Source organism: Pholcus phalangioides, unplaced genomic scaffold (genome assembly GCF_987345545.1).
Source record: "Pholcus phalangioides strain wild (caught in Gottingen) unplaced genomic scaffold, Ppha-v1.0 ptg000015l_1, whole genome shotgun sequence".
NCBI lineage: Eukaryota > Metazoa > Arthropoda > Arachnida > Araneae > Pholcidae > Pholcus > Pholcus phalangioides.
Window position 1 is genome coordinate 4602683 of NW_028301608.1, and position 15465 is coordinate 4618147.

General features: G+C 37.1%; 1 protein-coding gene across 2 annotated transcripts in view; it reads right to left on the reverse strand.

Annotated features, from left to right (window-relative positions):
* LOC149075294 (excitatory amino acid transporter-like) overlaps positions 1–15465 on the reverse strand; it is a 78874-nt gene that overhangs the window by 3131 nt on the left and 60278 nt on the right. For both annotated transcript variants that reach the window (XM_089242638.1, XM_089242639.1), the window contains exons 2-9: positions 13198–13312; positions 9857–10055; positions 9533–9740; positions 8253–8428; positions 7125–7251; positions 6202–6435; positions 5916–6110; positions 1561–1695 (exon numbers count right to left, since the gene is read on the reverse strand). In XM_089242638.1, the coding sequence (XP_089098764.1) occupies positions 1561–1695; positions 5916–6110; positions 6202–6435; positions 7125–7251; positions 8253–8428; positions 9533–9740; positions 9857–10055; positions 13198–13287 (1364 nt within the window). In that variant the 5' untranslated portion in view covers positions 13288–13312. The remainder of the gene's footprint in view (positions 1–1560; positions 1696–5915; positions 6111–6201; positions 6436–7124; positions 7252–8252; positions 8429–9532; positions 9741–9856; positions 10056–13197; positions 13313–15465) is intronic.

Below are 15465 nucleotides of genomic sequence, written 5' to 3' on the forward strand. Positions count from 1 at the left end.
GCGATTTTTGTTCCTTTTGATGCCTTATATCACCCCTCCGAGGAGTTTGTCGCCACTTCAAGGCAACACCCTGTATACCTCTGCATATCATTTGAAGTGTCGGCGGTAGAGGGGGGGGGGAACGGTTTCAGTCCAAAAAAAAAAATCGAAATTAACATTTTTGCGTTAAGAAATTATGTTTTTTCGGCCTGGAATATACTGAGAAATTGAATTTCCTGGATGTTATGCCGAAACGAATATTTGGAAAAAGAAAAGTGATTCCCGGAGGAGACAAATCACTTTTTCTTTCCAAGTATTTGTTTCGGCATAACATGTAGGAAATTCAATTTCTCAGAAACATTTTTGTGGTTTTTTTATAGCTTAGAACCGTCTTTTTCGAACACGTAAAACACCAGAAGCAAAAATGCTTTCAGTCCGCTGTAATAAAGGAAGAAAGATACGGCATGGGATGGGGGGGAAACAATGATTTTAGTCACAGTGCGCAGATGGAAAAACGATCCACCACATACATACATACTCAGTAGAAAAAGAATTTGTGACATGCGCAGAAAGCGAAACTAGATTTCTAAAGAAAAACTTCCTTATCCGTTTCCTGAAAAATTTGGTTTTATGCATTGAAACCATTTTTTCTCCCCGACACGTCATTTTGAATTTGTGTTTTTGATTTCACATCGTTGTTTTGCATCTTGCGCTTAAACTTTTCAGACGAACTAATAAAATAATGTCTTTTTGATAATTTTGGTTCTGATACTGCCAAATGGACAGGATTCTCCAATCCTGAAATTCATTTTTTGATCCCAGTAATTAGTTTGTTCAGAATTTCGTATTTTCTCAAAATGATTTGATCAACCTACCAAACTTTTACAATTCTCAGTTATTATCTCACTGTTAAATTTCATGACTTTATGGACTCGTTAATGGTTTTCCCGCTACTCGGGAGATTTTTAAAGACTATTTGTCAAGCCGTTCGGAAACGAGACAAATTTCTGTCAAATAAACCTTAACAATTAACGCGTCTGTCAACCACTGAAAGTGACAAAAGTCCTGTTTATATTAGGAAAATCTAGGAATAGGAAAATAGGAAAATAGATAAAAATTATGTGAGTTATTCTGTGCGCATTCTTTGCTAGAGGTGCCTCAGAATAGCGCTTATCGGGAGCATTTGTTACGGTAAGTGATAATAATCCATTCTTAGCTCAATTCTTAGAGATACAAAGAAAAACTGGCATTTTTGAGTTTTGTTGGCGTTATAACGGAAGCTTCCTAAATTTCAAAACTCGCTATAAACGAATATTTTTGTATCTTTAACAGTTTAGCTCTTTGACAATAATTAGCAAATCACTTAACAGCGAGATTCTCGTTGTATGTCTTACTCGTTACAACGGACTTTTTCTGTAGTTCGGACTTTGATCAAATAATTTGGTCATTGAAGTGGAAGTGGTTCATTATTTCACTTATTTAAACATTAGCCACGACATTGTGCATTTAATAGAAATAATTAATGGTTTTCATTGATGTTAAAAAGTTATTGAAACGTCTTATGTAACGCATAATACTCACAGAAGCCAATCGACTGCGACAATCATGGATATATCTTGAGTTGGCAAGCCTACGGCCGTCAATACGAGAAGCATCGTCACCAATCCCGCACTGGGCACACTCGCCGCACCGATACTTGCTGCTGTTGCGGTCAAACTAAATAGAAAAATAGTGCGTTAAAATAATTGCCAGTTATGTTAAACTAGCATCTGAAAAACTGAAATGAAAGAAATATAATCTGATGATTTTAGAATCAGCTTTTAAGGGGTCTCATATCTTTTAACATGGTGAAAAATTATGCTATTTCTAATAGAAATACAATTAAAAATGGTATTTAGCCATTGATTTATTTCCAATCATTTTTTACACGTGTTCTTGATTGTATATATTTATTATGTGCCACATGAAGTTTTACATATCTCTGATACTTAATTTTTTTCAAATCTTAAAAATAAAATCCATTAAAAATAGCTTGCGCACATGATAACATACAATGACATCAATGTAATTAAATACAAATTGATTCAAAATGTATAAAGGAAACTTCACTTCATGAAATGAAACAAAAGTTTGGGATTTCATTGACTCAATCTTATTTAAAATTAAATTTTGAAATTTAAAATTTAAATTTCGAAAATTTTTTTTACATTTAAAACTGAGTCAATGAAATATTGACAATACATCTGAACCTTTTGTTTCATTTCATGAATTGAACAGTTTCCTCTTTATACATTTTGAATCAATTTTCATTCAATTACATTGACATGCCATGCTATTTTATAATGCGCACACAAGCTATTTTTTATGAGTTTTTTTTTGTTGAAAATTTACAAAAACTTAAGTATCAGAGATATGTAGAGCTTTATACCGGCATAATACAGCATAGTTTTTCATCACGTTAAAAAATTAGAGACCCCTTAAGGGGGTTGGTGCTCGCAAATTTTCCCAAAACCACATTTTCCAGTTTTTCAATTTTTAAATACTATGAAATTTTCTGCGTCTGTGTTAAAGTTTTTGTTCTAGCTGTATTAAAAGTATTTTTGAAGTATTTTATATGAACTGCTATCAGTTTTTTGTTAGACAAGGAACATTTTTTTCGAACACCGCTTATTCAAATGTATTGAAACTTTGTGTGTCTCTCAACACTATAGTGTTTACACATTTTAACACGAGGATGCTTTATTAAAATTATTTTAAAAATTTTTATGGCGCAAAATATGGGTAAATTTTGATGAGTTTTGAAAATGTTGCAGGTTCTTCGAATTAAATTTCGATAAAACCGTAACCAACAATTAAAATCTTAAAAGCTCGTGTTAAAGTATGTAACAGAATAGTGTTGAGAGACAAAAAGTTTCATGTCATTTGAATGAGCGGTATTCGAAAAAAAATGTTCCTTATCTAACAAAAAACCTAGTTTTGAGAAAAACGCATTTTAGTGAAAAACATTAGTATGTGTAATGACTGCCAGCAGTTTATATAAAAATACTTTAAAAATACTTTTAATACAGGCTAGAACAAAAACTTTAACACAGACGCAGAAAATTTCATAGTATGTAAAAATTTAAAAATGGAAAAATGTAGTATTTCGTAAAATTGACGTGCACCAACCCCCTTAAACTAGAGTAGCCAACCGTCCTCCTTTTTAATGTCATTTCAAGCGTCGTCCCCTACGTTTCGGAAAATTCACCTATTTGTCCTCCTTTTCAAGTTTCCGGAATTATTTTCTTTCTTTCCGGGGAAAATTTGTTTTTCCTCCTTTTTTTGAAATATATATTTCTTCATTGATATGAGTGTTTTTTCCCTATAAACGTATTCACCAATAGCCGCCGAAATCCCCAGTATTTTTCTTTCTTTTTGCTTTTTTTAGCAATTCTGTTTGAGTTGGGAGAAATTATTGCTATAACCAGTTTCATTGATCGGAATAGTGGCGCCATCTGTTGTGAAAATTGGAAGAAATGACGTCATTGAGTGTACGCTCGCAGTTGTCCTCCTTTCACGGTTTTCGAACCTGGTAACCCAACTTTATAAAAAACAAGAAATCATAAAAATACCAATAATCTTCAGAGTAAATTTGAAAATGGTATTGCTATTTACTAGAAAAGAAACGAAACTATAGTGCACTTCCGTTTATATTTTCCCCGTAAGATGGCAGCATTAGAAATCATCAGAGAATCCTGAAAGGAAATTTTGTATGTGCTGTTATAATTACTGTTTACGGCCTCCTATCCGATGTCATTTCAAGCGTCCTCCTATTTTTCGGGAAATTTGCCTCTTTGTCCAATTTTTCAGGCTTCCAAAATTGTAATTATTTTTTCCGGATGAATTCTTGTTTTTCACTCTGAAACATATTTATCTCTTCATTAATATGAGATTTTTTGCGTGTTCTTTTCCCCACACGATTACACCCTTTAACCACTATTTCCCCGTCGAAATTCCAAGAATACCCAACTTGCCACCAAACAGAGCAGATGCCATTCTGAATATGCTCCATCTTGCCTCGAGGATAATACGAAAAAGACAAAAAGAAAACAGCTCCGGAAAAAGAAAACCGGAGAATGGATTTTGAGAATACATTGCTCACCAACGGCAAATGTCGGGGGGGGGGGTGGTGTTACCTCTTCCATTAGGAGAAAAGGAAATTGTATGCAAACAAGGGAGTACCCGGATATGAATTAGAGGAGGGTGGGGGGGGGGAGGCAACTCACAGATACTAAATTGATACGTCTGTGCTGTGTGCCCATTACTACACTTTAATTCCTCTTTTGGGGGGCAGCTGCCCCGCTCTGCCCCTCGCTGGGTACGCCCATGAATGCAAACACAACAATGCTGATTCAGAGCATCATGGGCCTTCGGGTCAAGTGGCTTTTCCTGAGTAATATTCTAATATTCAGCCTGGCAAATTCTATAAAATATCAGCCAGATCTCACTTCTGTGAGTCCCCTCTTCACTTGAGACCCCCGGAGCGTGCCCGGGAGGGCCCCATGCGTTAAGACTGCACTGTGCTGATTCCTATCACAAACCGTCTCTGGGCAAAAAAAAAAAAGCAACGCTCCCGAAAGAAAAAGGAAATCTTCTGAGGTTAGAGCTTGAATAAGGCTGTGAAAGCTTTCACAAATGCCAATAAATGTAACAAAAGACAAGGTTCTTGGCCGAAGGAAACATCGCCACGCTCCAGGCAAAGGCCGCAAATCAATAAAACCGACCAGACGGTGGGAAAAATTCATTTTGAGAGATGGGAGATGGATCAGTTTTTGTTCTTTTTCTTTCTGGTGTTTGCTTTTTTTTTGGCTGTCTGTTTTCATTGGGGAAAATTATTGTGGTGATTTTTTTGTCCGTACAGTGTCGCCATCTATTGTGAAAATTGGGAGAAGTGACATTAAGAAGGGTGTGCGCGCAGGTGTCTCCTTTCTGAATAGAATCTGGACTATCCTGCCTAATGTGGCGGAAGGGCAGGAGAGATACCAGAAAAGTCGAAATTCCATAAATGCTCACTTCCTACCCCCATACCATCAAAACAAGTTTCTCACAAGAACGAAAACCGGGTATCGAACTCGCGACACATTTAATTAAACATGCTTTGGTACTTTAGGCGAGTACCTTATCGACCCTAGGCTACCGCACCCTGGTACAGGTCGGTACTTTATACATACATGTGATGTCTTTATACATAAATGTGTATGTTACTGCCAAATAATAAACTTGTCCACTTCGCGAACGGGCGGCCCAGTTCGCGATCCGACTTTCGGACATTGGTCCGAAAGTCGGTCTTTCTCCGGCGCCTATATAACGATCCCTATAAATCCCTAAGAATCGATCCCTATGATTCGGGGTCATCGCCACGTTGACTTTTTTGTGATAATTATGGCCATTTATATTTATATATGATGATTATGATAATTATCATAAATAAATATTATGGTTAGCTATGATAACCCTAATGATCAAAGGAATTTGAATATCGATATCTTGATCCATATATAGGAATATAGAGGGATCCACGAATCGGGGCCGGCCAAAGCGAAAGCGTGAAATTCGGACATTGGCCGAATCAACTGGGCCGGCCAGTTCGCAAAGCGGCAAACTTAGGGCTTTGGCGGTAACATATGCGTAATGTCAATGAAGGCTACAGCAAATGAGGACAGAAATGAATTTCGGTTAGCAAAATTGACTGCAGATGGCGGCACTACACATAACAAGCATCACGCAGAAACAAACTTCGCGTCAGGTTCACAACACGTACACACACACACATTCCGCATGTACATTATTCATTATAAATTCCGTAGTGGAATGTGTACGAGGTCCGTAGTAGTAATAGTAGTAGTCAGTTCATTCCGAAAAAGGAAAGATAAATATAACATCGAAATATAACTTACCTGACAGCGATCACTTCACCACCAGATAGTTCGATGCCATTCATCTGGGCTATGAAAATGGCAGCGACGGCTTCGTACAGTGCGGTACCGTCCATGTTGACAGTCGCTCCAACTGGCAGCACAAAACGCGTCACACGGGTATCGATATGATTATTCTCTTCCAGGCATCGGAAAGTTATAGGTAGCGTCGCCGCGCTGAAAATGTAACGACGAAAAATTCAAGTGTTTTTCAAGAACGGAGATTTCATTTGCATGAAATAAGCTATAGATATTATTGTTGCATTACCTGGAGGCTGTACCGAGAGCAGTGATCCACGCCTGAAGCATCCCTTGGAAGAAAGTGAGAGGGTTTTTCCGAGTGAACGCGAAGTAGATGGCAGGTAACGTGATGCAAGCGTGGATGATGAGTCCGACGATCACGGTTATCATGTACATTCCCAGCTGTTGGGCCGTTAGTGCTAGATCGCTGATAGACATGATTTTGCCGATGATCAGAGACATGATTCCGAATGGTGAGTACCTGCAAATGCCACAAAAATATGTATTATATCTATATACAGTCGAACTATTCTATTAAATATGCGAGACTTTCTAAAACCCTCTTTGGACCGATATTCAATTGTATTGGAGAAATTTCACTCAAATAAAAAATTCTGCTAATGCGAGTATATTTTATGAAATTCACGTGAAAATATAAATTCCTTTGCCATCATTTGCCCTTAGAACTTAGGTAAATTCGACAGAGCTTCACACAATAATTCAAACAATTACAATTACATTTTTTGACAATTACAGAATTTATACAGCTTTGAATTTGATTTATGTCTCGCAATTTATGAATCACACCCTCAATCATTGGCATAAAATACTGAAAACTTCAGTGCCAAATGTCTCCGTTAATATCGCATTTGAAAATTTGCAATTTTTTCGTAAATTACTTCTCAGAGTCGCATTTACACTTTATTAATTTAAAGTTTTAAAACAAGGTCCTACATATAGTTACCCTTTGTATTTTTTTATGTACAGTATACGATCTCTCGGAAAATTTAACTGCACGCCATTTGAAGAAAAGTATGTTTCTGACGTCAACTGTGTGTGTTGCAGAGATATCCGCTGTGCAAACACTTTGAGACAACCTGTATAGTGATTCATGTAGGAGGAAGGAGGAAAATGAACAGTGATACGTGTAAGGGAGATAAATTTACTCACCACATGACCAGTACGACGATTCTCATGATGATATCATTTAAAACCACGAAGAAATGTACCATTATTCGGCAGTCGGGGCCCATGTTGCCAGCGTAAAGACCAAAAGCGATGCAGAAAACGATCAGACCTGAAATTGAAGTTAGATAAAAGTATATTTAAATTGATCGGAGATTATATATAATCTTCGATTGAGAAGCTTATTTTCAAAAGAACATTTCTACAATCACTAAACTTACAGTAGAAGTAAAAAAAATTTATTTCTTCCGAAATGGGCTGCTTTACAAAAGTAGAAAATAGCTCAACAGTTAGAATATATAAATGGTCGAAGAATAAATATTACGTTTCCTGATCAACATTCAAGGGAGTTATCTACATTTAAATTTCGGAAATGTTCCGTTTTGAAAAAAAAAACTTGTGGAAGTGTTAGTTTTTCATTAGGATTGGAGCTTGTTAAGTCTGAAAAATTGGAAATGTCTGCGCCACCTGTGGATTCCAGAAGGTTTCACCTAATCCAGGAAGGCACTTTTGCCTTTCTTTCTCTCGTGAAATACATAAGAAACACGATCACACAGCAGTGGAACCTCCTATGATGGACACTCCCGTTAGCGGACACCTCCACTAATGGACATTATTTTAAATTGCATCTACAGGACTCAATGTATTTTACTATCCATTAACGAACATTCTTCGTTAGCGGACAAAACTTTCGGTCCCATGGGTGTCCGTTATCGAGAGGTTCTGCTGTAAAACGCGACTTTAAAAGAGATCATAAAAAATGTGCCGTTCCGAAAAAAATTCCTTAATACCAGTAAAACAACCACTTTGTGTTTATATTCCGTTTTTTAAATGAAAAATAAATACCGAAGTGAATGAACAAGGTGAATATATTCCCCCCCCCCTGGTTAGTAGCGACTAACTTAACATAACTAAAATGTTCCCTTTTAAATAAACCCTGTCGCATAATATCCGACAGATACCGTTGAAAAGTGCATCCCGAAACAAAGTGGAAATGTCGTTCCCTTTTGAAAATAAGCTCCTCAGAGTTAAAAACACTATTACCATATTGGTATTTCTCGAAAATTTATAAACGTATAAATTATTTTCGCAGTTTTTTGAACTTGAACTCACCTAGAACATTGGTTCCGTCTTTGTATTTCGGTTCCCTCTTCAGTACATACTGTGTCTCGTTGATGACGATGTCGGTGGCATTTTCTCCAAGTCTAACTATATTTGGCTTCACTTTCTTATATGACGTTTCGACTTGCTGGAAACATGCCTGAAGCAAATTTTCCGGAAACATATTCCTGGTGAAAATGGAATTTGAAAAAGAAAAAAAACTGTAATGGCAATGGATCGAAAATTGATCTATAATTCGTATGTTATCCTCAAATCACGTGTCGTTTCTTTTCTATTTGGACGAATGTTGCAATGGAATAATAAGGGTTTGGGGTCCCTAGGCCTCTCTTAATGAAGGGATCTTCAAAATTGCGTTCAGAAAGAAAAACACACACACACACTGAAGATTCTGAGGGTCAACAAGTTGAATTAAAGTGTCTAGATTCGTTTTAATGAATTAACCCAACGGATCACAGGGCTCCGAGTCTTGCAGGGAGTTCTATATTATTTGAGAATTTTACTTGTTCTGAAAATATTTTTTCATCAAAAATATGAATATTCATTAATTCTGAAATTATATTTCATCAAATGTGGATTTACATTAATTCTGAATGCATTCTCGTGCAATAATTAATAATAATAATAACAACGTGATCTTCACGCTTTCCCAAGGGATCAGCATGATCCGTCCAGGGAATTTGTTAGTGTTAGTAAACATCCATGCCCGAACCGGGTTTCGAACCCAGACCTGCACAGTGAGAAGCTAGTTCCCTAACTCGACGCCGCCTGGCAGTCGAGTGGAATTAAATTATGGAAATATTTTTAATTGGTTCTGGAAATATGGCCCCTTAATTCCAAAAATATTTTAAATTAGTTCTAAAACTATTTTAGATTTTTTAACTCTGGAAATATTTTTTTTATAAATTCTGAACATATTTCTTTTTAATAATTGCGGAAATGCTTTTCATTAATGAATTTTTCATTATGAATTATGAGAAAGACTATTTTTTACCGAATTCTAAAACCATTTCTTTTAGTAATTATAAAATTATTTCTCTCACATTAATTTTGAAAGTGAATTTGAAATTACTGTTTTTCTCAATAATTCTGGAATAAATTTTTTTCATTGAGGTTAAAAATTTTTTAAGCGTTTCTATAAAGTTCTTGACTTTATAAGCCTTTCCGTTGGTGGGCCACTGCATAGAAAGCTTCGATGCTGTGGCCATGCGTTGAAGACCCCCACTATCAAAACTGAAAACGATCACTGAGAAGAAAGCGCGTGTCATCAGCACCTGATCAAATCGAGGAAAGCATCCAGAGTCGAGACCTTTCTCTGTTCGGTTCCAGTTCCGACTTCTTGTTTGATGGAAGGATCGCCAGGATGGATGATGGTCACGAGAATGATACCAACTATCGCAGCTAATACGGTTGTGGTGAAGTAATACGTCAGGGCACGGCCACCCATCTTCCCGCTGGATTTGGGATCGAGTTGCGCCAAACCTAAGATTCAAAACCAGATATCATTTTGTGGGGGGAAAAAAACCCCATTTCCAAATATCCTATATCCTATTCTTTAAAGATATGTATTGTATTTTCAGGGGGAAAAAAAATCTCACCGGAAACCATGGATGATATGATGAGAGGAAGGATTAACATCTTCAACATGCGCATGAGAATTTCACCGGGGAAAGAGACGAGCATGACGACGTCATCGTTGTATTCGCCGAACCTCGCTAGAAATCCGAGCAAGATCCCCAACAAGACGCCCAGCACTGTCATAACGAGTAATAAGTTCTGCCGCATCCATGCTGCAACCTGCGCAATACAACGAAGCATACTGTATATAAAATATTTACAATTTCAATAATTAGCGCAAATAATGATTATACAGATGATACAAGGTTTATATCTATTCGTAAGCAAACAGACACGCACAAAATACAGGGTAAGCACCCACTTGGTGGATTTTTGACAATAAAAGAGTGATCGCGCAAGAATTTAAAGCGGTAGCTTTATACGTATATAAACAAATACGAGTTATTAATTTACTTTAAAAAAAATAATAATGCGTATTTTTGCACTGTCGGGTACGAGTACGCGGTATGTCTGTCCAGAGCACTGTTTCTCAACCTTTTTCAGTCCATTGCCCCCTTTGAACCATATTTTCTTTGCGTGACCCCCGTCTTATCCAGGGCCCCTACCCTTATTCAAGAGTCAGACTCTTTCTATTTATCGAACTAGTTTAATCGGAACTAAACTTATAATGAAAATAAATTTATTTCTGGAATCCTGGGCCAGGCACGGATCCAGAAAGCGATGACCATCCCACCCAAGAGCCGAATTATGTGGGAAAAATAGGTATGCTTAAAATACGGGGACGGGGGAGAATCCAGTGAACCTACATAATAAATCGAACCACTCGACACATCACCCCGAGTCATACTGGACATACCCATCCTGGACTTATAGAATAGATTAGAAAGTGGTAATCGGGAGCACCAAATCCCTACTCGCGGGTTGTTAATGGTGTTGCCCGAGTTTTGTAAGGTGAATTGTTAATCTCGGACCAATGGTGCTCCGGTGATATAGAATGTATGCATTTTTAACATGTAAATTTTTTTTTTTTGATTGAGAAAATAAATGCTCCCTTCGGGGAACCCCCGTATGGCGAATCACATTCGCCGGGTCGGGGTAAGTAACTCATACCCATCCTGGACAAAAGTTCGGTAAGCTTCCTTCTTGTGGAAGTTTTATGCATGTCCGTCTCAACATCAGGGGTACCCGGGCAAATTGATGCCACCTCCTCATGCCACCAATCAGGGACGCCAGAACATATATGATCATGTCGCTAAAGCAACACCAACATTTGAATGGTATTGCTCAGCAACACCAATCACATTCAAATATAGCTAATTCCCCCCCCCCCCCGCAGTTCGGGCGATGGGAGATGTACAAAAAACTGGACATTTTTCTTGAATGTGTGACGTATGGTTTTCATACATATCCAAGTGAGCATTATGTTCATTATTCGAGCAATACCAACATTTTTAACTTCCGGGGTGTCCCCGCCACCAATCATTACAATTTTACACTGTCGTATTTCATTGATTCATTTCAGGATTCTTTACAGACTAAGGGCGGTATCCAACGACAGTGTTTAAACTATAATTTTGGATAGGAGATCGACACGGATTGGCAGATGAACTTCTCTCCGAAGGAGTTTTGAGATTTTCCTTTGGGGGATTTCAGGGCAGCCTAATGCAATATGACCCCCTTTTTTATACCTATTATAAGTTCTAGCGGCCTTTGCTTTTCCCCGAAATTCCAGATTTCCCTTCATTTTAACACTTCTTATGCCGGGCAATTTTCAGCTGCAACGGTAAAAGTAAAAGAAGTAAAAGTTTTCTATCCTCTCTTCTAGGCACAACACTGGAACAATATTGCAACCCTAAGGGAAAGATTACTCTTTACACCCACACCCTTAGCTTGCCCCCCCCCCCCATTTCATGTGCAGCGGCCGACTAAAAACTTCGAGTTATCGTTTGTTCGATTTATCGGAAATTCCACTTTTAGAGAGAGAGAGAGAGAGAGGAGATATAAAAGATTTATACTAAAATGACAGTGATATTTACGAATATCGAATTAGTGAAACATGTCAAAATACTGGAGATGAAGAAATTCTAAAAGATAAGTTATATTCTAATTTGATAATATTAATTACTGAATGAGAACATTAAGAAATAAACTAGACGTAATTACTGTATTATGGAAACGGACGCTTACATGATACTCGTACAAATGAAACGAATCATAAATAAAGTTATACGCGCAAAATTATTTTCCGCCGAAAAAATGCAGCGATTTTTGATTGTTTAATGCAAATTTCAATAGCTAAAAGCTAACTGGTAAATTGTATCGCTGAATTCTATTGCTAAATTATGCTGCTAAATGCTATTTTTTTAAATTTCTCTCTCTCTCTCTCATTCCGGTAAACCTCGACTTAAAGGAAGAAAACTTCGAGTGAAGGGAAACATTTTTAACACTAAAATACGGAGAAAGTCCTGGAGTTGAGTGAAAACTTCGACTTTTTTTGCGCAAATTACGATGTCAAACCGATATTCGAGTTATTGGAGTTCAAGACTTAGAATTAACCGTACTTTTTTTCATTAACGTAAATTAGACAAATTGAATTGAGGGGGGAAAAGAGCTTTTTGAACACCTTCCTCCGTTTTTCGAAATGTGACAAAGGATTCCACACTCGGCAACTTTCTGCAGCTGAAAAAAGTTGAAAAACGAGTTTTAAATTCCAGTCAGACGAGGTCCCCCGCTTGCGCACGTGCGTTAACAAAGAAAAAACTCGCATCACTCCTAGCCGTCCGTATTTCTTTTCTGTGTGACCAGGTTCTACATTTCACTAAATGGAAGTTTTATCACATGCGGACTGTATAGAAAGCTAATTTTTAAAAATAAATGCCACGTGTCTACTAAAAATTGTGTCATTTTAAGAAACCGCGTGAAATTTGAAATTTTTATTGTAGTTAATAGTATATTGTAACTTATATATATAGCAGTGTCGCTTAAAGTGTACGCGTCATGGTTTCTGTCTAGGGGCGTAGCCAAATTTTTTTAGGAGTGTTGCGGTGAGCTGCCGATATGGATGTGTGGCAATTTGATGCTTTGAAGCGGCTCTTTGTATCTCTAATATCTATAATTCTCTATTCTGGAGAGCTGCAGATAGAAATTGACTAGGCCAAAACAGCAGCTGCTGACGAAAGTTTGGAACCACTATTCGAAAGCCAACGGTTGTAGAGATTATCCGCTAGTCAAACACTTTGGGCCAGCACGTATAGCAACAGGCTGGCCCGAATTGTTTGATTCGTTTCTTCCGTTTATATTTTCAGTTCATTACTGTGAAATAAAACCGAAACGATTAATTGATTAATATTAATTCAATTACCTTTCCACCCACAGTTTGTGGAACCGGGGCCGACGATCCGCCCATCATTGGGGTCTTCGCATTCGCGTCAACTTTCGAAGTTTCTGGCATCTTGATTCAACTGATACACCTAAACCTAATAAACACATACAAAAGTAGAAATTTACTTATTCACACAAAAAACACACAAGTCTTGAAGAAAATACCAAAATTACCACATACTAATAGAAATCAAAGCGAGAACGAATTTCTTTTGTTTGAATTATGGAGACTGATATTAATATAATAAAACCCCTCTTTTGCGGATACCGGCGAGACAAAATTGTCCGTAAATGAGGGGTGACCATGAAAGGGAACTCGTATGAATGCCTTTATTTTGAAGTAAAAAAATAACATTCTTAATCAGAGATTGCGTGTAAAATTAGTACTGTACATGCAGGGTGTCCAATAAGTCTGTAAATAGTTAGAAAATTCACAAAAATTGAAGAAATTGGTGTGTTTAAATGTGGTTTGCCAAAAAAAGTTATTCCCAACAAGGGTGATTTTTCTGGTTCAGAAACAAAATTTAAGTTTAAATTTCCGTCGGTAGAGGACGTTGCACGAAAGCAAATCACTGTAAGACCAGTCGAGGCTCAGGGTCTGTCCCTCAAAGCAAATCACTGTAAATATGCAAATCAGAGTCCTACTCCTATATGCAGGGTGTACGATTAACAGCTCATTCCTGAATATTCCTGTTAGTTGTGCTTGCATAAGGGTTTCACTGTGATGTTGACACTGGTGGATAATATATCAGCCCCGAATCGCCGGTTGAAGCTTTACGAACGTTTCGAACACAGGAGAAAGGTTCACGTTCAGAATGAGGTGATTTAATTTTGTGCAACGCCCTACATTGACAAAAATTTGGATCAATTTTTTTTCTGTACTAAAAAAAAAAATTCGATTTCGTGAGGGTAACTTTTCACAAACTGCAGTCAAATATACCAATTCCTTCAATTTTTCATGAACTTTTAAACTATTTACGAAGTTTTGGGCCACCCAGTACTAATGAGGAATTGCATTTACAGTGGTAATTTGAACAAAACATTACCGTAGTGCCCGGTAATATGTTAAATTGGCAGTCGTCAAAAAAAAAATTACCGGATAAATTTTTGCTTGCAGAAACACGCAGTAGCTTTATACATGTATGTAAGCCACACGAAAATTTTCATTCAAGAACTAATGAAATATTTGAATAAATAGTCGTTCGTTTTCTACTTACTGTAAAAGTTTTCCTCGAGGATATTATAATGACAATGATCAATATTTTAGGAGTTAAATCCTGGAGTAAAAATGAAAACATTTTTTAACCGTAAATAAGAACGTATAATTTGTGCTTTTTAAATAAGAACTCATTACGTTCCCTGGGAGTCTGAAAATATTTTCATTAATGAGGCCACGGCTTTGAATTACCCAAAAGAGCTAGAAATTAGTTTTTGAAGCTAAAACATAAACCACGCCACATCAATACGGGATGGAAAAATATTCGAGCAAAGAATGTGCCCGCAGTAACCCAATGGAATGGACGATGAGAAAATACTGTCCTTGACCGTTAAGAAATTCATATTTTAAATAGGGTTTCTTTCTAAGAAATTATTATTTTCAGCTTGGCCGTAAAACTGGGTTGACCTCGTCCTGCGGAGTGATCGGTATGAGGGGTTTCCGTCGTATTATAAAGATGATTAATGCAACCAAACTCGGTTATAAAGACACCTCGGCTACAAAGTTAATAATGAGGGATTCCGGCTGATTCCCAGAAGAAACGAAGACAATAATATTCATGAGCTTTTTGCTAATAACATCGCGGTGACCTCGGATATAACGCAACCTTTTCGACGCTTTTGTTTCAGTTTTTGTGGCGGTTTTAATAAGAAATGCGTTCAACTATAGCTAATCACCAGGACTAGGATTTTTATTACATAAACACTGACAGAATATGCTCCGTAAGAAATGCCTTTGCCCTGAAAAACTTAAAAAAACTTGTAACTTATGCCGTAAAAACATAAAAATATGCCTTTTTTCTGACCATATTTCTTCAGAGACATCAAGTGACATCACCAATCACTGTGAGAAAATGATGCGAAGGGGGGAAATAAAATTGTCAATCGCTGGTAATATCGCCGCAAAATCACCAATTGCTAAAAATGGTACCAAAGATAAGTAAAATTATCAATTATTGCTAATATTGTCGAAAAACTGCTAGTTGTCGGAAATGAAGATAGTAAAAAGTTCCTCTTGATCGTTAAGCTTGAT